The sequence below is a fragment of the Phoca vitulina genome, unplaced genomic scaffold (genome assembly GCF_004348235.1).
Source record: "Phoca vitulina isolate PV1807 unplaced genomic scaffold, GSC_HSeal_1.0 scaffold2, whole genome shotgun sequence".
NCBI classification, from domain to species: Eukaryota; Metazoa; Chordata; class Mammalia; order Carnivora; family Phocidae; genus Phoca; species Phoca vitulina.
The window spans coordinates 8,909,756-8,933,129 of NW_022589705.1; the positions used below are offsets into that span (position 1 = coordinate 8,909,756).

General features: G+C 36.9%; 1 protein-coding gene across 3 annotated transcripts in view; it reads right to left on the minus strand.

The window, feature by feature from the left end:
- Positions 1 to 23,374, minus strand: part of RAP1A (RAP1A, member of RAS oncogene family) — a 76,569-nt gene that overhangs the window by 2,203 nt on the left and 50,992 nt on the right. For 2 of the 3 annotated variants that reach the window (XM_032421570.1, XM_032421554.1), the window contains 6 exons: positions 19,065 to 19,148; positions 14,639 to 14,707; positions 12,599 to 12,655; positions 10,147 to 10,287; positions 8,192 to 8,335; positions 2,532 to 2,647 (listed from right to left, as the gene is read on the minus strand). In XM_032421570.1, the coding sequence (XP_032277461.1) occupies positions 2,561 to 2,647; positions 8,192 to 8,335; positions 10,147 to 10,287; positions 12,599 to 12,655; positions 14,639 to 14,707; positions 19,065 to 19,121 (555 nt within the window). In that variant the 5' untranslated portion in view covers positions 19,122 to 19,148 and the 3' untranslated portion in view covers positions 2,532 to 2,560. Of the gene's footprint in view, positions 1 to 2,531; positions 2,648 to 8,191; positions 8,336 to 10,146; positions 10,288 to 12,598; positions 12,656 to 14,638; positions 14,708 to 19,064; positions 19,596 to 23,374 lie in introns of those variants that run through there. The other variant, XM_032421562.1, reaches the window with a different exon arrangement.

Here is a 23,374-nt window from a genome sequence, read left to right on the forward strand (position 1 = left end):
CTCGTCGGGGGGCTCGATCTCATGACCCTGAGATCATGACCTGAGCCGAAACCAAGAGTCAGACGCTTAACCAACTGAGCCATGCAGGCGCCCCTAGGATTACCACTTCTAATACAGGTTAGGACCAGAAGAGATGACACAGAAAGAGGTGACCCCCATATACAAGGGCAGAAGAATCCACGTTAGTTGTATTGCTCAGCAGAAAAGAATTAGGTTAAAGGAACAATTTCCTGAAGATGAATTTCTCTTCTAGTCTTTAGAAGTGGGACACACAAGAAAGAGATTAGCATGTTTCAATACAATCTTACTTAAAGGGTAGGGTCAGATACACTGCCCTCAAGGTTCATGTACTCTTACTAAAAACATATATAGCTACTTAAATTTACCCCTTATCTGGGTACTTTTCAAGTGAGATCAACATGGCACTTCCAGTCTATAATCACTCTGTGATTTCTTTGCTTTGCCAAGTATTCTGACTGCTAATTGACCCGTTATTTGGTATTTCCAAACATCCACAGAGATCTCAGGTGACTTATTAAATATATTGTTAGGCTGACTTACATATCAGAGCCTAAGAATTTATACACCCAGGATGAAAGTCTTACTTCTAGATGTAGGCCAAGATTTCTCTCCTCTCAGGTAAAACACAATACACTGCAGGGTGTATATGAATGAATTTTCATAACAGGCCAGAAGATGGCACCTCTTCCTTTAAACATAAGCCAAACATTTTCTAGAGAACTGGAAATTAAACTAGGCTCAGCTAAGGTAATGGCACCAACGAGACAGTCAACTACAGCTGACTTAACTAGGAGAGTTAAATGATACAGTTCAGAACAGGAACTGGAGTCCTGTTCGCTTACCTAAACAAACACACCAGCAAAGTTTAAAATAATCACCTTCACGGAGCTAATGATTTATAGTTACTGAATCAAGATTTCACTTAAAGCCTAAAGCAAACATCTGACCAGAAGCTGTCTTTCTTAAATCCAACCAGAGGCAACCCCATGCTGTTTCCTCCTTTCTACCCATTTTCCTTGACCTTCATTTAAAAGGGGGGTACCAAGAAAATTAAATTAAAGGGAGTACAATTATTGAGTTGTTTCCCTGAAGAGAGAGATTCATCCAAGTCTCTCAGGAAGCACATATTAGTTAATTTGGTGCTCTGGAAGAGGTAATCTGCTCGACGGACCCAAGAGACTTACAAGACTTAGTGTAAGCAACTCTCAATTGGCAACAGTAGCCTTTCCTCTGACCGAACCAAGATTAGTAATATGCACATAACCAGCACCAAATTACCTCATAAAATAACTTCATGAAAATATTCTTTTATGGCATAGTTTATAGTGTTTGTGAAGATAAGTAGAAATTGTTCAAGGGATTTCATATACACAATTAGATAAAAAGAAACAAATGGTCCCACAGGGCCTGGTTTCTCACTTGATAGGCAGCTTCAATGCTGCCACTAATTTCTCTCCAATAGGTTCACTTTAACGAAAACTTAAGTGGTACTTAAAGTCAACTACTACTTAGAAGCCTATAGACAAAACATTTCAAAGAAGTCAACCTAGATCCGAGAGGAAATGACTACCAAAACATAGCACCAGATACCCAGCAGAATGGCTTCAGTTAAAAAGACTGACGGTACCATCTTTGGCGAGGACATGGAACTCATCAACTGCTAGCAGGTGTGTAAACTAGTACAATTACCTTGAAAAACTTTTTAGCAGTACCTACTAATGCTATCCATATATATAGTGTATAGTCTGGCCATCTCGTTCCTAGGTACATACCAAGTAGAAATGATGCACATGTGCATAAAGACTCATGCAAGAATGCAGAGAATTATCCATATTAGTTCTTGAAAAGAACCCAAATGTCCATCAGTAGCAAAATATGTAAGTCTACTGCTAGTACAGCCAGGCAATGCAAATGAACTACCGCTGCCATATGCTATTGCAGTAGTACCCTTCTAGAGCAATTCTCGAAAACATATTTTTGAGTAAAAGTCGCCAGACAGAATACCTGTTTTTGTTAATGTTAAGTTCAAAGAGAGGCAAAACCAATTACGGTGTTAGGAATCAGGGCAAGGATTACCCTGAGGGAGGAATGACTATTACTGATACACAGAGGTGTGTTCACTTTGAAATAACACATCAAATGTGCACTTAAGCATTTTGTTTCAGATGACCCACGTTCGGCTTTAATTTGGCAGGAACTCAGGAGTGACCCTGGAAGGAATTCTACCTATTCAACCACTATTTCTGGAATACCCGTTCTGTAGCTGGCACTGGGGACACGGTGGTGAACAAAACATCTATGGTCCTTGCCCTCGGACAGCTTAGAATCTCATCTCATGGGGAGAGAGACAAATTATCAACAGATGAGCACATCTACAAGCCATGTATCACATTTACAAGACATAGAAACCTGGAAATAACCCTAACAGGTGGAACGGGAAGTGGCTAGGGGTGGGGAAAGCCCAAAATAAGAGCGTGAAGAAGGCGTTTGTTCTGCTTTCCGGACCTTACCTGGCTCAGAGCTGCTGCTCACTGTGGGTCTAAAGCAGAAGGCATGATTTCTTTTTAGGCTTCTTCTTTTCCACTGGTGTTTTTCTATTTATCTGTCTGACCAGGTCATAAAATATCTAAATAAAAACAAGAAAAAAAGTCTTATTCAACAAACACTTGAGATCTTGCTCCACAAAACCATCTTGGTTCTGTTAAATGTTATTCTGCTCTTGGATCTGTATTTTGCTGCTATTCTAACAGCAGGTTTCTCAGAAGCCCCAGGTGGCTTTCAGTCAGGGTAAAGCAGGACTTACCAATTTACTGTGAGGGAAATAACCTGCTCTTAGATATTCAATATAAACTTAAGAAAAAAAGTTCATAGTGAAAAACAAGGTAGTGAAGTTATATTCATCATGGACTCGTCTATGCTTCAAAACATAATTATTAAGGGAATAGTTAATGCTCAACTTGAATCTTCACATTTATTTTATTTTTAAAAACTTCAAACTTGGGTGCCTGGGTGGCTCAGTTGGTTAAGTGTCCGACTCTTGATTTCGGCTCAGGTCATGATCTCAGGGCCCTGGGATCAAGCCCCATGACTGGCTCCCCGCTCAATGGGGAGTCTGCCTGTCTCCCTCTCCTTCCGCCCCTCCCCTGCTCTCGTGCGAACTTGCTTTCTCCCTCTTAAATAAATCTTTAAATGAAAATAAATAAAAATAACTTCAAACTTACAGAAAAGTTACAAGAATACCAAGCACTTGTTTGTGTACATTCTTTACCCAGACTCACCAATTAGTAACATTTTGCCACGTGTACTTTATCATTTCTCTCTAAATACACTCTTATTTTCTAAACCATCTGAGAGTAGTCTGCATACAACAGGTCCCTTAATGGTTGAGTGTGTATCTCCTAAGAACAAGGATATTCTTCCATACCCATGTTACAGTTACACATTGAGTACATTTAAGCACCAATACGTTACTTTGTATCATCTACAGCGCAGATCCCAATTTTATCAGTTATCCCAGTAATGTCCTATATAGAATTCCTGCTTCCCCCCCACCAAAGGATCCATCTAGGATCACATACTGCATTTAATTTTCTGTCACTTTAATCTTTTAAAATCTGGAACGGTTCTTCAGTCTTTGTCTTTCATGACATTGTCATTTCTGAAAATGGATGGCTAGTAACTTTATAGAATTTCCCTCAGTTTGGGTTTGTCTGATGTTTCCTCATGAGTAGATTCATGTTATATATTTTTGGCTGGAATAGGACAACCGTGTTCCCCTCAAGATACCACATGTAAAAGCAAATGATTTTTGTTTGCTGCTTTTGGTGATATTAATTTTGGCTAAACTGAAAAAGAGAAAAAGTGTGTGACCCCAATTTTAAGTAATAATCTCTGTTACTACATCTTCTGGATTTGTTTTGGATGAAAAATGCAAGGCATCAGAGACAAAAATACAATAGTACTTATTTCACAGAAGAAGATTATTTTATTTTATTTTATTTTATTTTTTTTTTTTTTAAAGATTTTATTTATTTATTTGAGACAGAGAGAATGAGAGAGAGAGCACATGAGAAGGGGGAGGGTCAGAGGGAGAAGCAGGCTCCCTGCCGAGCAGGGAGCCCGATGCGGGACTCGATCCAGGGACTCCAGGATCATGACCTGAGCCGAAGGCAGTCGCTTAACCAACTGAGCCACCCAGGCGCCCAGAAGAAGATTATTTTAATACTGATATGTTTATATGTTTCATAGTGCTAAGTATGTCCAGGTATTAGAACAATTAAACAACAGATCAGCTGAATTTGGTTCTTTGCTATGAAATGCAAATACTTACTTACTAATGACCTGAGAAGCAAATATAGCAGAATCTCTTTACTATTACTCATCTGTAATAAATAGTGCTTTGTAGAAGTGTATCAAAAGGTCCTAGCTTTTAGGGGCATTATAGGGACAAACAACAAAATCTGAATATGCACTAAACAGGGACTGTGTAAATAACAATTTTCTTGATTTTAATAATTGTGGTTGTGTAAGAAAATGTCTTTGATCTAAGGGTACATACACTAACATATTTAGGAGTAAAGGAGTGTGATACTTAAACACTGACAAAATATTAACTAGTGAATCTGGATGAAGAGTGAAAAAATTCTTACTGTTCTTACATATTTTCAGTAAGTGTTAAAAAGTAAAATATTTTTAAAATCATTTCTTTAAGATGGTGCCCAGATAAAACAACTTCTATTTATTTTTTAAAATGGTCCTAAGATTACAAGGCTAAATTATTAAAAAGAAAAGCTTTATCCCAAAGCTTTAAGTGATTCATTTATATTCTTTTCTTTCTGCTCCATCCTCCCCACTGCCATCTTCTTCCATTTAACTTCTCTATTATCTTATTTCTTAAGAAAGTTGAAAACACTGGATTTATGAACAAAACAGCAGTTTCACAGCTCTGAAACTCTCTCAAGAACTTAATATGCATAAGCCACGAACAAGTTCTCTTTTGTTCCCTAGCCTTAATGCGTAAGCTGGAAGATGAAAAATTAAAAGGATAAACTAATAGTCCAAGAATCAAAACCACATATTTCTTCACGCCAGCCAGTTTTGGGTTTCTGGTACTATACTAACTGGTTTTGTAGTGATATCCTCAATGACTTCTTTGGCAAACGCTGCCCACCTCACCGCAGCAGCTGGTTCAGTGATGAAGGCAAGTTCAAACTATAGTAAGTATTTGGTTAGATACGCTCAGAGGCCTCAGCCTAGGTTCTTCCTCATCTCTCTGAACTATAGAAAAATCTAAAGGGAAGACAGAACAGTTTCTCAATCCCTCTGCCATTACTCAACTGGGATGTCTTGATTCCAATTATTATTCCAGCCTCAGCAAAGAACAATTAATTCTTGATTAAGACTGATGTGATTCTGGTACTGTCAGTCCTACTTTCAGAACATAGCAAAAATGGTGTGGATAAGAGTTTAATATATATATTCTGCTACAGGTATCAGGGAATTAGAGGGCTATTTAGCCAAGCAGTACGTCCCTGTGTGATCTGAAATTTGAGTCCAACAAAAATCACATGTATATTTACAAAGCATTAGCTGTCTGAGGAACTATGAACTATCCAAGGAACTCTGTAACTGGATTATCAAGCTATAAATAGAGAAACATTAAAAGAAACTCAAATATTATACTCTAGCATAAAGTTTGTATGTCCCTCAAAAGAGTAAAGATCCTTAAATAGCTAATGTATTCCATTTTGTTTTACTGTTCTCCGTTTTTAATAAACCCTCACATCAAGGTTTAACAAGACTGCTGTGAAAATGGAGCTCTGGGGCACTGGAAACTATAACCCAGGAAGCTTAGCAAGTAGCAGGTGAGTTGTCACAAACATGTAATGCTTTTTAAAAGTAAGGAACACCTCCAGTCCATGGTACTCACTGGACCCTGGCCCAACCCAGCCCCAGCAGAGCCAAGTCCTATGAACCTGGCAGGGGGGTACCAGTGAGGGTGAGAACAGGGACAGCAAGGAACCAGATCCCTAAGGCCAATCATCCTGCAGATGGTGACCCTGTACTACTGTTTCCCTAACCAAGCTCATGCATCAATCCTAATGCTTTTTTCCCCCAAGATTTATTTATTTACGAGACAGCAAGCATGCGAGGATGCACGAGCACCACCCCCACCATGCTTTTTAGCTCTGTTTTTTTTTTTTTTTTTTTGAGAAAAGACTGTACTAAACCTTAAAATTTTAGGGGTGCCTGGGTGGCTCAGTTGGTTGAGCATCTGCCTTCAGCTCAGGTCATGATCCTGGGGTCCTGGGATGGAGCCCCATATCAGGCTCCCTGCTCAGAGGGGAGTCTGCTTCTCCTTCTCCTGCTGTCCCCCCACCTTGTACACACTCTCTCTCTCTCTCAAATAAATAAAATCTTTTTTTTTTTTTAAAGATTTTATTTATTTATTTGACAGAGAGAGAGACAGCGAGAGAGGGAACACAAGCAGGGGAGGTGGGAGAGGGAGAAGCAGGCTTCCCGTGGAGCAGGGAGCCCGATGAGGGGCTCAATCCCAGGACCCTGGGATCATGACCTGAGCCGAAGGCAGACGCCGAACGACTGAGCCACCCAGGTGCCCCTCAAATAAATAAAATCTTAAAAAACAAACAAACTTAAAATTTTATGATTAGTAAAATTTTTAAAATAACATCTATAAAACTGTAATTACACAACAGAGAAAGTTGAAGCTAAAAGCATATCATACTTCCTTTCATTTACTTGGCAGTGAAAAAGAAATGACTGTTGAAGATCTCAGTAGGACTTGTTCCCCACTAGGATGCAAACTTCTCTAGAGCAGGAATAGTGTCTGCCTGGATCACTGGGATTACCCCAGTGCCTGACACACTGCCAGACACATAGGCACACAATAAATATTTGCTGAATAAAGTGCCAGACACTGCTAGACACGTAAGCATGCAATAAATATTTGCTGAATAATGAAATTTATGAATTTTTTATGTACTTATAAAAATTGGTTTACCTAAAAAAGTAAACTTTAACATTCTTGGTTATTTGAAAACAGAGGATCTGTAGCAAGCTTAATTTTTTTGCCTGTCAGATGTTTAAAGTAACTTAGTCATTTTAAAAGTCAAACAAGAGCCTATAACCATAATATTAAATCAAGGAAAAGTGACCTACAGACCCAAAGGCCAGAGAGAAACAGCAAACAAAAACACAGGATGCTGATAACCTAAGGCACTCATAAGTCTCACCTATGTTATAAGTGAGCTAAATTGACCGATGACCCGTGATACCACAAATGACAAGCAAACTGGCAAGTGAAGACTTCTGCATCACGGGGAAAGGAAAGAAGCCTACTCTGGTTGGCTGGTTAGTTTTTTTAAAAAAGCTTATGTTAAATATGTTAAAACAAACAAAAGCAAAGAGAACCTCTTGAGATTTTGGTCGGTTGGTGGCGGCAGGTGGAAGTGCACGGATCTTTCAGGGATCCAGGAGGGTATTGGATTGACACCCAGGCAGCGGGCATGCTTATTAAGCATTTCCTGTCACAGCTACGTTCTCAGGATAGTGGAAGGCTTAAGTCACAGACAAAAAAAGCCTTGGGCACCTGCTGCACCAGGCCTCAAAGAGCGGGTGAATTCCAGTTGCATGCCCATGCTCACAGATTCCTCCCTTTGAGTCAGAAACCAAAGGCAGGCACGACTCAAAACACCAAATTCTGTGGTATACATGAGGTATTATCTTTCTGTATAACATAAGTTCACAAGCTCAATAACTACTTTGATTTTTGTATTTTCCTACTTGACTTTACAACCTCTTTACACACATGCGCATAGGTAACTGTTACAATGCAAGGGTGACAGGACCATATGCACACACCACCTTCTGGCATATCATTCAGAAGCTTAGCAGGACTTGAAACACATTGTTTAACTTAAACTTTCTCTTTGCCAATAAGGTAAATATCAGTGTCTTCATCACAGCCATCAAAGTGATTTTACTCAAGTGAGGGAATATGGTTTCTAGGAATTACTTAGTGTTCTCTGTACACTGCTAGAATCAAGACCACTTAGAAGAAAATTTTTTCTTCAAAAAATTTGGTTTTGGCTATTAACTTAAAGGTAACTAAAAAGGCACTTGTTTGTGCTGCCTAGCAGCTGTAGGTTACCTCATTAACGTTGATCTTTGACTTTGCAGAAGATTCTAAAAAGGCACAGTTACACCACTGTCTTGCTAAATTCTGACCCTGTTCTTTGCCAACTACTCGCTCATCTTCCAGGTCACATTTATTGCCAACCAAAATCATTGGAACCTGTGGGAAGGAAAAAAACGTAGTATGAGCACTAGCATAACTTGTTCCTTAGCCTCTTTTAAGTAAGCAACTACCTGTCACCAATTGAAATGTATTAGTTAGGACTATAAGCTTCACCGAGTGCTTAAAAAAATTCTATGTATGCACATTGGGGGAAAGAAGGTAGACGGAGGGGGAAGAGACAGAAAAAATATGGAAGAGATCCTACTACGTTCATTTGCTAAATTCTTTTAAGGATATAATCGCATAATTCTCATGTGGACTACTAATAATAGCTGAATTCCAAGTACAAAAATCTGAAGGAAAAGGAATCTTCTGCAATGCAGAGAAGAATGTACTCACTGGGCCTAACTGTGGTTTAAGTGCTTCATCTCAAAGGTCCAACAAATTCCAAAAGTAGTTGGCAAGACCAACACAGTAACAGGTTCTACTTCTATGTTTGACATTAGATCTGAAGACCAGTTTAGGTGCGATGTTAAGAAGAAATAACAGCTTAACAATAACCCACAAAATAGAGCCACAAAGCAACCATGCCTTCCCTTTTTCCCCATACCAGAAAGGCTGCCCCTACTTGCAATAAAACAAGTTGCTAACAAATTATATAACACCCTTAGATAAAAGGTGTCCACAGAACACAGTCATTTGTGAGGTGATGCACACTACACACAAGAAAGGATTTAAGGGACATGGTGGATCTTGTATCTAAAATAAGCAATTATCACAAGTTAGATGAAACATACTAGACATCTACAAGTCCATCTTTTTTAGTTATGACATGAGATAAAGAGATTAACATCACCAGAATTCGGTGATTTGTATATAATTGCCTATGAAAACAGAAGTCTCTTAGATAAATTACTCATGGGAAGCAAGAGAACTATTCATTAGGTTACGTTGATCATGAGTCATATGGTAGAAATCCCTTCCGCCTACAGTATTACCCAAAGTTAAGGTCCTGAGCAGATGCATATGTTCCCATTAATAATGAGAGAGAACACGCAAAAACAGAAAGAAAGGTACAAATGAAATTTTATATCCCAAGTTATACAACCGAAAAGGAACTCTCTGTAGTTCAAAACTGAGGTAAACACGTAAAATATACATTTCATCTTTGCAAAAAGGCACAACAGCAATGATGTTATTCATCAAATAAGAATTCTGCAACAAAAATAAACTGAAAAAAATACAAAAGCCCAGTTAATTAAAATCGTCAACATAACTCAAAGGAAAAAAACTGTTAAGTACAAACTATACCAAGAGAATTTTAGAAATGGAACATACCATTATGGTTCTTACTAATGTTCTTTGAACACTGTTTCTGACATAACTACCACCTTTCAAAGCTCAATTCGAGTCCCACTTCTCCCAAGTACTCTGACTCCTCTTTCTTCCCTACTGCACTTATTAACACACAGCACAATGAGCACTTTATCAAACATGCCCTCTATCTTAGCATATAATCTGTAGGTAAATTCAGAAAGTTGTAAAAATTTTTTGATCACAGAGATACCTTTAGGTTTGTGGTAGATACCCTCCAACTCCTCTTAACAGAAAAACAAAAACACTTTTTGGCCACAGAGAGATAGCAGTATGTCTTATAGTGAGAAGAACAGGGGTGCCTGGGTGACTCGGTCAGTTGAGTGTCTGCCTTCAGCTCAGGTCATGATCTCAGGGTCCTGGGATAGAGCTCCACTCCCTGCAGGGAGTCTGCTTTTCCCTCTCCCTCTGCCTCTCCCCCTCTGCTCGTGCTCTGTCTTTTTCTCTCTCTCTCAAATAAATAAAATCTTTAAAACAAATAGAAAAATACTTACATCTTCTGTGTCCTTAACCCGTAAAATCTGTTCCCTCAGGTCCTGTAAGTCATTAAACGTGGACTGAGCTGTAATAGAATATACTAGTGCAAACCCTTGGCCATTCTTCATATACAAATCCCTCATCGCCGTAAATTGCTCCTATAATAAAAAAATGTACAATTATAAGTATGATTTCTTGAATGTACACTGGAACAATTTACATCTGAATAATCACAAGTAAGCTACTCAATTTTTTCTTACACTCTATCATGACAGGAAATATAAGACCTATTACACAGTTTCTAGAAACTCTGAGATAGATGTTCTTGTTCCCTACTTATACAACTAGAAGCAATGACAATGAACTAAGGAATTAGAAGATTAGAAGGGAGATCTTAACCACCTTATCATGCAATATCATGCTTTCTGTGTGGTTTAGAAAACTGTATATAATTCCTTTGTACATACAGATCCTAATTAAATTATTTTGATGCTACTAAAGACCTCCAAGAAAGTGCTGTTAGAAAAGAGAAGCCTGAGTACTGAATCCTGAGGCCCTCCAACATTAAGGGATTGGGGAGATGAAGACAAATCAGGAAAGGAGACTTAGGAGTAACCAATGAGAGAGGGAGAAAACCAAGCAAGTGTTGATTCCTGGAAGCCAAATGAATAAAATTTTTACAGAAGACCGTGATCAACTGAGTTGGAGGTTGCTGAAAAGTCCAAGGGAGTTGAGGATACATGCAGAGGACTGATCATGAATGACAGGCCATGGACTTGAAGCCATGTGAAGAGAGGGTTAGGATATGAGGACAATCAAAAGATGGTGGGATAAATGGACTGCAGGTTCCAGTGAAGTTGAAGGTATAAAAGGAAGTGAGATGGAAAAACAAGAGGTAGAGAGTAGCATGCTTGAAAATGAGATGAAGGTGGTATCACAGTTATTGGTAATCAGATAGTCTAGGTAAGACCATGGGCGGGAATGGCTGAAGCAGTATGGAGGTCAATAAACTGGTAGGCCGAGGAAATGGATCATCTATAATATCCATATAGGTTCTATTTGAATACTAAAATCACCAAGAATTCTGACTGAAGCAGTGATGAAGAGAGTGAGCAAAACTCTTCCAAGGAGTAAGGAGTGATCTGGGACACGATTAATGAGCATCAACTACTTTCCAAGCTTTATGCAAGGCACTGGGGACAAAGACAACTAAACAGGCAATTATGACACCACACATTGAGCACTAGGATGGGAGAATGATAAGATATTTAAGAGCACAAAGGAAAGATCTCTACAGTAGGGAAGAACTTCCTTAATTTGGACAAGAGGAAGAACAAAAAACTCCTTCACCCTTGTGGAGGTGATGAAAGGAAAAAGTAGAAAAGTGCTCTTTAACTACTGGGGTATCTGGGAACAGAGGGGAATGACTGCTGATTCAGAGGCTAAGGAAATTAGGGGAGGTTGGAATGGCAAAAGGGGGAGATATTTAGAGTCAGCAGATATAAGAAAGATGTAGTTCTAATGATCCCAAGCTTCCTTTCCCACAAAAGAATGGAAAAATATAGTATCATTAGCACTACAATTGCGCCAGTCTACTTATATGCTTTTCTCAATGACACGAAACTTTCTCATCATTCATAAAATTATGTGGAAAATTTGTGCTAAATTTTAAACAACTTATTACATTTAAGAATACCATCCATTCTAAAGCTGAGAACTGCCTAATAGGTAAAGTCTATATGTATGGAGAAAAAAAGAAAAATCACTTAACGTGTGCATTTATGGCAGTATAACAGGAAATCATCAGTAATTAATAACAAAATTATAAAGGAGATGACAAATGAAGGCAATGAAAATAAAAGCAAATACTTGGAGCTCATACTATAAAACAGGCATTATGCCAAGTGATTTATAATCATTATCTCATTTGATCATTACAAGCACCCTATGATATACTTATGTCATCATACAGTAGTCATTTAAAGATGAGAAAAAAAGGCTCAAAATAATCCTGAAGATTTTTGTCAGAAAACATGTATCTGTCAACAGCCCCTTGATATGTTAAAATACTAATAAAAGGCAAAAACAATTTTGATAAAAATTAAAGACTATGGTGCCAAGAGACAAAGTCTTACATAAACCCAGAGAAATACCCATTTTAACTAAAATTCTGGATTTAAAATACCTTTTTTAAAAAAAGCAGTAATAGGGTAATCCTTAGCTCAATTTGGGAGAAGATACCCAACATACACATTCTGTAGGTGAACTCGACATACAATGTAAGAGTGGTATGTGGGCATGAAGTACATCACAGATGGTTGGAAGCACATAAGAAAATTTAAGAAGCCCTACATTTAGATAATTTGTTTTTAATCAGAATAATTACTTTTACTCAGAGGAATTATTCAGATGACAAAACCTGTTCACTAGTTAACTAAAATCTATCAGAAAAAGAGAAAACATCCTTACTGTTCCCGCTGTGTCCAGGATTTCGAGCATACACTGTTGGCAATCTACTTCAACTTGCTGTTGGGGAAGGGAGGAAAAATGAAAGAGTAATATCAAAATCAAAATGTCAGTCTGTTTTCCTGCCACCTCTTCACTCCAAGTACCTATTAACAACTACAAAGCCTTTTCTCTAGGAGTTTGCTATACTGGCTGAGACTTAACTTGGCACTATAATAAACAACAGGAGGTCTCAAGCATGTTCTATTAATACTACGGAAGCCAGGACTGTTAATGCTGAGTTTAGATATTTTCTGACCACTATAAACTGAGTAATGATTTTTGCTATTATTAGAAGGTAACGGTCATAGACTCCAATTTAAGAAAAACTGCAACAAACAGGTATAGTTCTAACAGAAATAAAAATGTATAAAAATATGTATATTTGTATTATCTTCAAAGAAAACAAAGCACAAAAGTATTAAATAGCTCAAAATGCAGATAAGATTTTAAAGAAAATTTTACTAAAATATGCCCCAAATTTAATATAGGAAAATTTTAAGAGATAAGGGGAATGCAGAGGTGCTAAAATGAGTAACACTGAACTCATACAGTCCTCAAGACTTTAAGGAAAAGGTATGTCTTTGGAAACACTATGTGCATAAGGTGAAATTTTATATACTGAATTGTATTTCCCCAGTGTTTTATAAAGTAAGAGAAGGTTGGCCTAAAAGAAGTATCAACTATCAACTGTGTGGAAAATTTTTAATAAAGAAGTAATTAAGAAAAGTCCAATCTTCAACATTCTAGGTACAGATCTGTTTGTAGTTACAGCTTTAGCCAGGAACTTGTTTGGGAGCAATTTTAGTACGGCAACACTGTCTTCTAAAAATAAGTGTATTAACATAAGGCCTATTTTAAAATCTTCTGCGTCAGATCAGGGATTGCTGAGAAGCACCACTGGTGGACCTACAAACTCACTGTCACACCACTTACAGGACTCCTGTGGTCATCTGCACAATCAGTAAGTGGGCATGCTCAGTGAATAATGAATTAGGTCTGTAGTTTCTCAATTACCTGGAACACAACTTTATTTCCAATTTGCAGATAACGAAACTGCTCTGCCAGTATGGCTGGATGAGCTTACATAATTTAACAAAACTTGTAACACTATTGAAGATAAATTCTACAACATTTAACAAAGTAATCCTTTCCTATTTGTTGAGGGGTAGGTTTAATTCTCTTCCTCCCCCCTTAACATACTTGGGAAATAAAATCATGAACATTCCTCATAATGTTAGTCTTATAATGAAATAAAATAGTATTCTGTCAAGACTACTGAATTTTTTTCTTTTGAATAATCTTTATGTTTTAGAACTTTGGCATTAGGGTCGCAATAAAATTGAGCAGAAAAGTACAGTGTTTCCATATACCCTTCTCCTGCTTCCCACTAGCCTCTCCTACCATCAGCCTCCCACACCAGAGTGGCACATTTGTTAGACTCAATGAACCTACATAGAGACATCATTATCATGCAAAGTCCACAGTCTACATTACGGGTTTACTCTTGGTGTTGTACATTCTATGGGTTGGGAAAATGTGTAATGACATGTAGCTACCATTATGGTATCATACAGAATCCAGTATCTAATTTCTTATAGTCTAAAGATGAAATCCCTTAAAGTTATTCTAAAACTAAACAAAAATAAAAACTTTTGGTCACAGGATAACTTCGAGAATAAAAGCGATCTTAATTTTACTTCACAAAAAGAGTTGTCAAAAATATACCTATTTATATGCAATTTTTCTAAATTAAAAAAACCCCTCCACCAGGAAAATGTGTACAGTAAAGAACAGATTACTAATCAGTAACAGAGCACAGAGTTCTCTGTAGCTAAGTAGTATTTAATGAGAAATATTCTGTCCTTGTGAAATTTTTAAAAACAGGTATGAAACATTTGTATCACTTCTCAAAAAATATTTTTAAAAAGCAATTCTATGGGTCAAGTTTTAAAGTCCTAAGGAACTATTGGTAAGCATGTGTACACAAGTTTCACATTTTACCTTTCTGTAGGAATCTTCTATCGTTGGGTCATATTTTTCAACAAAAATTCCCTGAACAAACTGAACTGTCTAGAAAAAAAGAAGCAGAGAAAAATTAAGAACTTAAAAATCAACTCTTCTAGAATGCTACTTACACCCTTATAAGTGATAAAGACTAAATGAAATTATGTGAAAATTTTGAGTAAACATGCAGATGTACAGTCTCATTATTTTCAATACAGGGATACACCCACAACTAAGAGGGCACATTGAGAAAGGAGGCGGTGTGTTAAAAAGCTGTCAACAATACTGCAGCCAACTCCCACTGTGAAATAATTACTGTATTAAGTTTCAAAATACAATGAAGATACAAATAAGGACACAGATCCAAATTAATGAAAAAATGAAAATTTATCAGTATTTAAACTCCAAATACCTCTTTAGGCATCTATAGTAACTTTTATTTCATGCTCTTAAAGGAATAAACAAAAGGTTCTAAATCTTTGAAAATCTTAAAACAGTCTAATTGTGGGGGAAAAGAGAAAAGGAAATTAGAAAGTACTGAATTTACTAAATTTACAGTCACATTCAAGTTTCATGTTCTCCCTAGAAGTAGTTATTTTTCCCATTTGCCGCTGAGATTCAAATATACAACCTTTCTGATTCCAAAGCCTTACTTTTTTCATCGGAAATACTGCCTACTCATCTTTTTCAGGTTACCTACTTCTTTCTCTAAGATTTCTATAAACACAGACTTGAAACTAGGTATTTTATCATTTGGTAAATAAAAAGAAGTATGGAAGATGGTTGTGAAATATTGCCTGGACAGCTTTGAAACAAGGTCTGGTACATTGTCACCTAAAAGCAAGGAAGGGTAAGAATGTGGCCCAAGGTCACCTACACTTAAATTATGCACGATTTTAGCTTGAGCTAAACACATTAGCTGGAATATAGTAAACTTCACACTTCTTCCTCTAAGCTCCTGTTCTTCAAAGGAGACTCAGGATATAATTACACCAAAAACTTTAATCGTTATTTTTATCAAGGATTTAATCACCTCATCTTCTTAGCACTACATAGAATTCAAACATGGAAAACTTCCTAATATGCTTTATACTAGAACAGAGGTTCTCAAAATGTGGTCCAGAGCAGATGTTTAGAACAAAACCTATTGTCCTCATAATACCATGACGTACTTGCTTACTCTCATAAATTTACAGTGTTTTCCAAAGGGTATATAACATGTTATAGCTAGATACTAGATGCAGAAGCAGGTATGAGAACCCAAGTGCTTTCTCTAAGCAGTTGTTAGAGACTAGCAAAAATGAAAAACAATCTCCCACTTTTCACTTCCTTCTTCCTAAAGCAAGCTTTCATTGTTTCTCTGAATCTCATCTCCTCAGTTCTCAGGGACATCTTATTCATTCATACCGACTTCTATACCTTCAGTTTTCCTACTGGATCCTCCTCTTCCTTCCTTACCTACTGTCCTTTCTGCGTTAAAATCAAAAACAGAGACCAGCCTGAAAATTCCCTGAGCAGATAAAACCAGTTTAGTCTGTAAACAAAGCTTAATTTAGTTTATTTAGCAAAGCTAAATTGACCTGGGGGTCATTTCTTGCTTATGCCCCTGGAAGTCAAAAGCAAAACTTACACTGTTTCCCAAGGTTGATTTGAGGTAACCACTAACCAATTCTCTATCATTTAAAGAAAATTCTAACACTATAACCAGTCACTGAAGAATAAAGTCACTGTTTTCTCACTCTATAAGCTGCTTTATAACAATATACCCCTGAGCCTCATTCCATGTTCTGGTTTTGAAGGTTCCCGGTTTGCAAACTGTCTTTTTGGTGTGTGCACAATAAACTTACTAATTACCACTTCAATGATTCATTAATTTTACTTCTGTTATTTCTTGAACTTTTGACCCCTGTAACAATTATTCCCTTCCTCTTCTATGTCATCATTGTCCTTTCCACGGGATTACTGCCTCCAGCACACAAACCGTTTGCTCTACCATCTCCCACCCAGAAATAAAAATTTCCCTTAACTCCACAACTCCTCCAGCTTCACCTCCCCTCTCTGTTCCCTCTCATAATCAAACTTCACCTGTCTACAATTGTGGTTCTGTTTCTTCAGCACTCATTTACTCTTTAACCCACCCCAGCATGGTTATGGCACTATGACCTTACTGCAGCTTGCCTTTAACAAGTCCAGCTACCTCCATGTTTCTGTATCATCTCTTTCCTCTCCTTTACTTGACTTCAAGTAAAGCTGCTTTCCTTACATGCAAGTATAAGATATACTCTTCTATGCTGGATTCTTCAATCCTACCTACTCTTTAAAGGTTGAGAGGTACTCAGAGCTCAGTCCTGAGTTCTTCTTTCTCTAGTCTCTTCCTAGACAACCTCACTTATTCCTATGGATTTTTATTTTCAATTATTTTATTTATTTTTGAAAAGGTAATCCCATGGACAGAGGACAAAATACAAAAGACACAAGAGTATGCAGTGGTAACCAACCCTACCTATCACCTTTGTTCCCAATTATCCAATTCCACTCCCAAGTAACCAGTATGTTATCTGTAGTTTATTTAACCTTGCAGAGATAGTCTCTACATTTTATACTATCTTCCCCTTTGGCCTCCTTTTTTTCTTATCAAATGATAGTCTACACTGTTTGGTACCTTTTTCCCCCCTAAATAATACATCTTAGATATCACTATATATCAGTATATACAGAGCTGCTGCATTCTTTTTAATAGTTATATATTATTCTACTCAAAATGTATATTAAAAACTTACTTTTAACCAGCCCCTACTGGTAGACATTTAGGTTGTTTCCAAACTCTTACCACTGTAAGGAATGTTGTGATCGATATCCTTGACCATGTTATTTTGTATATATGAACTTATACGTGAAATTTCAAGAGACTTGCTGAATTGGAAGTTATATGCATTTATTTTTATTTTTTTAAGTTATTATTATTTTTTTTTAAGTAATCTTTATACCCAATGTGGGACTCAAACTCACGATCCCAAGATCAAGAGTCGCATGCTCTTCCGACTGAGCCAGCCAGGTACCCTGAATATGTGCATCTAAAATGACAGATATTCTCATTCACCACAGAGGTACTAATTTACAGGTACTAATTTAAAAGTAACATAATTCTCATGAACTTAAATACCATTGATATGTTCATGGCGCCCCAAATCATATCACAAGTCTCTCTTAAGCTTATTATCTTGAGGATCCAATTACTTATTTGATGTATTTACTTTAACATCTCACATAACCAAATTTGACATGACTCTTGATTTTTACTCTCAGATCTGCTCACTCTCCAGTGTTTCCTTTTTACTTAAATGATCCATCCATAAAATTAGTAGCTCAACAACTAGAAATTTGGGAATCATCCTCAACAGCTCCTTCTCTCCTAGTCCTCACATCAATCCAGCACCAAGTTATTTAATTCTCAAAACATCTACTTTTCTCTTCTTCGCTGGCACAGCCCCAATATAAGGTTCCACAAACAATCGGGTTCAGCGTTAACTCCCAACTGGTCTCCCATGTCTACTCGGCTTCTCTTCTAAATTACTTCACACAGATTCCGTTTAAAACATATATCCAATTCTGTCAACACCCCTCCCACCCCCGAAAAAAACACTTTCAATGGCTTCTCACTGTCATTAGGAGTAAGTTTCAAGTTGTTATATGGTCTTCAAGTCATGACGTGGTCCCTGCCTCTCACTTCATTCCTTCTACTTTCCTTCCAGTTCACTCCTGCCTTGGCAATTGTGACCTGTTCTCAGTTGTTCAAATGCTAATTGAGGTTCATTTGTCATAAGGGTATCTCTTAACAGTCTGTACTTTTCTTTCAAAGTATCTCTCTCACAATTATAATGAGGTAGTTCGTAGTTCTTCATTTAACTTTGTTAATTATTGTATCTCCTTCACTATATGGTAAGCTCTGAGGGACTATGACTGTTTTTGTTCACTGCTGTAACCCTAGAGTTAACAGTGTAGAATCTCAATAAATATTTACTAAATAAACAAAAACTAACTTCATTTCACTTAAGTCTGGGGTGGGAGCAGGTAGGACTTACTCCACTAGTATCTGAAATAATCAGTCCTCCCCACCTGGAATGTAAGTTCCTTAAAAACTGAGAACAATCTTATTCCTCTTTGAATCACAATCACAGAGTGCTTAGAACATGGTAGGCAGCCAGTAAATATTTGGTAAGTGAAAGAATGAATGAGCCACCATTGTACACACTGTACACATGTGTGGTTACTGAATGAATCTCTGTCCCCTCCTGCAGGCCAGATACTAGGCATATAAAAAATACTGCCACCTTTTCTCACTAATGACTAAACATCTAAGGCAAGCAAATATCAATGTTCTTCTTGTACTATACTAATTAAGTTAGTTAGGTGGCTAACTTACCAGAGCGGACTTCCCCACGCCTCCTGAACCAAGGACCACTAGCTTGTACTCACGCATGATGTGGTCTGTTTAAATACTGACAATCTGGGGGAAAAAACAAAAACCTAAAGATTAATAAACATGCTAAGAATAGCCAAGAATGTGCAACTGTTACATGAAATATATGGTATTTTGTTTTTTGTTTGCTTTTTCCTTTAAGACTATTAAGAGGAAGACAGGCACACAGTAAAAACCATGCAGATTCTAAGCTAAGTTTATAGGACTACTGCCAGGCATTTTAATTCATTAAAGATCATCTCTGACTAGGCATCAATCACCATTAGAGTCTGTTCATGTTACTTGTAAGTAACTGTTACTTGTAAGTGACTGACTAGAAAATAAGGTGATTAAAACTAGTAGTTGTCTTATAACTACAATCACGAACCCAATTCTTTATAAAGCTATTGTTTAAACAACTAACACACTTTTTTGAAAAATTCACTCATTAGCATTAAAGTATATGCTATTTTATTTGCTTAAAATATCATGGTAATTATATACTATTTTGATCATTATTCTATATTATAGCTGAACCATGTAAAATGTTACCTTGAAAATTATTAGGATATGAAAGGGATGTTAATTAATGAAATTGTTAAAACTCTGTAAGTAGGTATTAGCAATATACTCCATAAGGCCCAAATTGCTAGAAAGAATAAAAAAAAGAAATATAAACTTTATTTTTTTTATCTCCACAGTTATCTTAAAAGGTAAAAAGGCAGGAAAGAATTTCTAATGGCCATGATGGAATAAGTATGAATGGACTTTCTATCCCACAGTAAAAACCAAAGCCAGATAAAATACGTGAAACAACTGTTTTCAGACATTTGACAATAAGCAGTATAGGATTATGATCGCTGAGTGATGTGACAAAATGAAGTGAGGCCTACACCTGCCTTGGCTTTCTGCTTGGAGGCACTTTTCAGACTGAGGTACAGGGGGGAAGAACTCAAGCAGAGACCAGAATGTGTATCAGAGAAGAGGGAGTTAAGCACAGAAAATTCCAGAAATCTGCACAGGCGTTCACTCGAGTCTCTGACCAAACATTAAGCAGAGCATGCAGGATGAAACTCCATGAGGTAAAGGCAAAGAATATATAAGGATCTATAAGCTGAACAATTCCAGGGTGCTGAGAAATATTGGGAGTTTTGGTCAGGAAAGTTCCCCTTGTTGAAAAACAGGCAATTCACTTGAAATCCCAGAAGATTGACTGACTTCTTAAGAAGATATGCAAGACAGAAGAAAATGGAGTATCTTTAAAATGCTTCAAGAAGGGGCGCCTGGGTAGCTCAGTCAGTTAAGCATCAGACTCCTGGTTTCTGCTCAGGTCATGATCTCAGGGTCCTCAGATCGAGCCCTGCGTCAGGCTCCGTGCTCAGTGTGTAGTCTGCTTCTCCCTCTCCCTCTGCTCACCCCCGCCCCCTGTGCTTTCTCTCTCTCAAATAAATAAAATCTTAAAAAAATAAAATGCTTAAAGAAAAAAATGGTCAATCTAGAATGTTAAATACAATGAATCTATCCTTCCAAAATGAAAGTGAAATAAAGTTTTTTTCAGGAAGGAAGGAAGGAAGGAAAAGGAAATGAAAGGAAACAAAAGAAGGAAAGAGGTAAGGAAGAAGGAAAAGCTGGGGAAAAAATTGTACCAGTACCATTTAAAAAAAGCAAAGGAAGCTCGTTGGGTAGAAGAAAACGGTAACAGACGGAAATCTGGATCTACATAAAGGAATGAAGATTACAAAAGGAATAAAAAGTACCAAAAATGGTGAATGAGAGTAAATCTACAAGACCTTTTTGACCACTTAAAGCAAAACTAAATAACAATGTACTACAAGGTTTTACAACACACACAGAAGTAATAGCACAATAATTCCACAATAGCAGCACAAAAAAAGGAAGGGGACTGGAAGTATATTGTTCAAGGTTCTTACAGTGTATTTGTAGTGGTATAATATTATTTAAAGATAAACTGTCGTATGTTAACGATACATACTGTAAAACCCAGAGCAGCCAATGAAAACAAACTGATTCATCCAAAAAACAGCAGAAAAAATACAAAAAGGCAGAAAAGAACAAAGAGAAGATGTGAAAAATATAAAACAAACAGCAGGAGAGCAGAATTAAAAGGCAACCACACCATTACATTAAATGTAAATCATCTATTCCAATATTCCAAAATTCCAATTCGAAGTCAAGATAAGAAAGCAAGACCTAACCATGTTGTCTTCAAGAAACAAACTTTAAAGATACAAGGAAAGTTAAAAGTAGTATTTGTTAGTGACAAAGTAACAGTTGCTGCTAATATCACTACTGTGGTTTGTTGCCTGCACTCAAAATAGAAACAAATACTAGAGGTTAAGGAAAAATAAAGATTTTTTTTTTCTATACAAGTGTTGGGGACCCTAGATTATGAATCCCTACCTCCTCCAAGCAGTTAGCATTTTGGTTACTCTAATCAAACTCAAACTTTTTGGTTTCACATCTTCTTTATATACTTTTATATTCTTAAGAGTTTACATTTACATGGATTCTCAGGAATGGATATTGGATTTTTTCCAAATACTTTTTCTGCATCTATTGGTATTATACAGTTTTTTTTTCTTCCCACTAATATGTCTGCTCTTTCCACTTCTATTCAACATTTTCTAAGCTAGATATAGTAGGGTCTAGCCTATGCAAAAGGAAGAAGTAAAATTGTCTTTATTCACAGATAACATGATCCCATATGTACAATACACAAAAAGAGCTACCAGACTTACAGGTGAATTTAGCAAGATTTCAGGATAAAAGGTTGATACAAAAAAATAACTATTATATTTGTATGTACTCTCAAAGAACTGAAAAAGGTAATTTAAAAAATACCATTTACCAAAAAAATACCATTTACAATAGTATCTAATAAGAAATAAAATACTTAAAAGATGAATTTAACAGAATATGTGCAACGCTTATATACTGAAACTACAAAACATGGCTCAGAGAAATTAAGGACATAGTAATTAGAGAGACGTGCCATATTATATTAAGATATGTCCATATTATTGTTAAGATGTCAATTCTCTCCAAGCTGGGTCTACAGATTGAATGCAATCCCAATCAGCAGGTTTCTTTTTTGTAAAAACTGACAAGATGACTTTAACATTTTTTTGAAAATGCAAATAACTTAGTATAGTTAACAGTTCTGAAAAAGAAAAAAAAGTGTTACACTGATTTTAAGACATAATATAAAACTACAGTAATAAAGATATTGTTACTGTCATAAAGACAAACGGATCAGTGGCACCAAATTAAATCCAGAAATAAAACCACATATATATCTTCAGTTCATTTTTGATGGAGGGACTGTCATACCCATCCTTCAAGATAACCCCCCCAAGGATCCTGGCCTCCTGGTATTCATAACTTGTACTGTTCACTCTCAGTTTTCATATCCTTGTGTAGTTTCTTCCTAAGATTGGTTGTGTGACCAACAGAATATGGCAGAAGTGACCATATGTGACCTCCTTTAAAAGGCACTGCAGCTTATACCATGGTCTCTGGGATCATTCTAAGAGAAGCCACTCACCATGTCATGAGGACATTTAACTATCAGCCCTTCAGAGAGGCCCAACTGGAGAGGAACTGAGGACTCCTACCAACAGCACACTTTACCAAACATGTGAGTGAGCCCCCTTCAGAAGTGTATCTTGCAGTTTTAGTCAAGCCTTAATTTAGAGGATTGCAATCTTATGAGACCATGAGCCAGAACCTTACAGTCAAGCCACTCCCAACCCCTGATCCACAGAAACTGACAATAAATGATTAATGTTGCTTTAAGCCCAGTAAGATTTGTGTTAATCTGTTACATAGGAATAGATTGTTTAAGATAGGGACAAAAGTAATTCAGTATGTAAAAGACAGTCTTTTGAACAAGTCAAGCTGGAAAAAAATAAATTTCAACTCTTACCTTTGTTCATAATAGCCAAAATCTAGAAATAACCCAAGTATCCATCAAGAAGTGAACGGATAAATTGGGGTACGTCCAATCAATGGAATACTACTCAGTAATAAAAAAGAACAAACTACTGACAGATTCAACAAGATGGATGAATTTCAAAAAACACTCAGCAAAATACACAAAAGAGTGACTACTTTATGATTCCACTTATGTAATTCTAGAAAAGACAAAACCAAGTTATAGTGCCAGAAAGTTACTTGAGGCCAGTGGTGGGGCAGGGGTGATGACTATAAAGGAGCATAAAGGAATTTTTCTGGGTGACGGAAATGATCTGTAC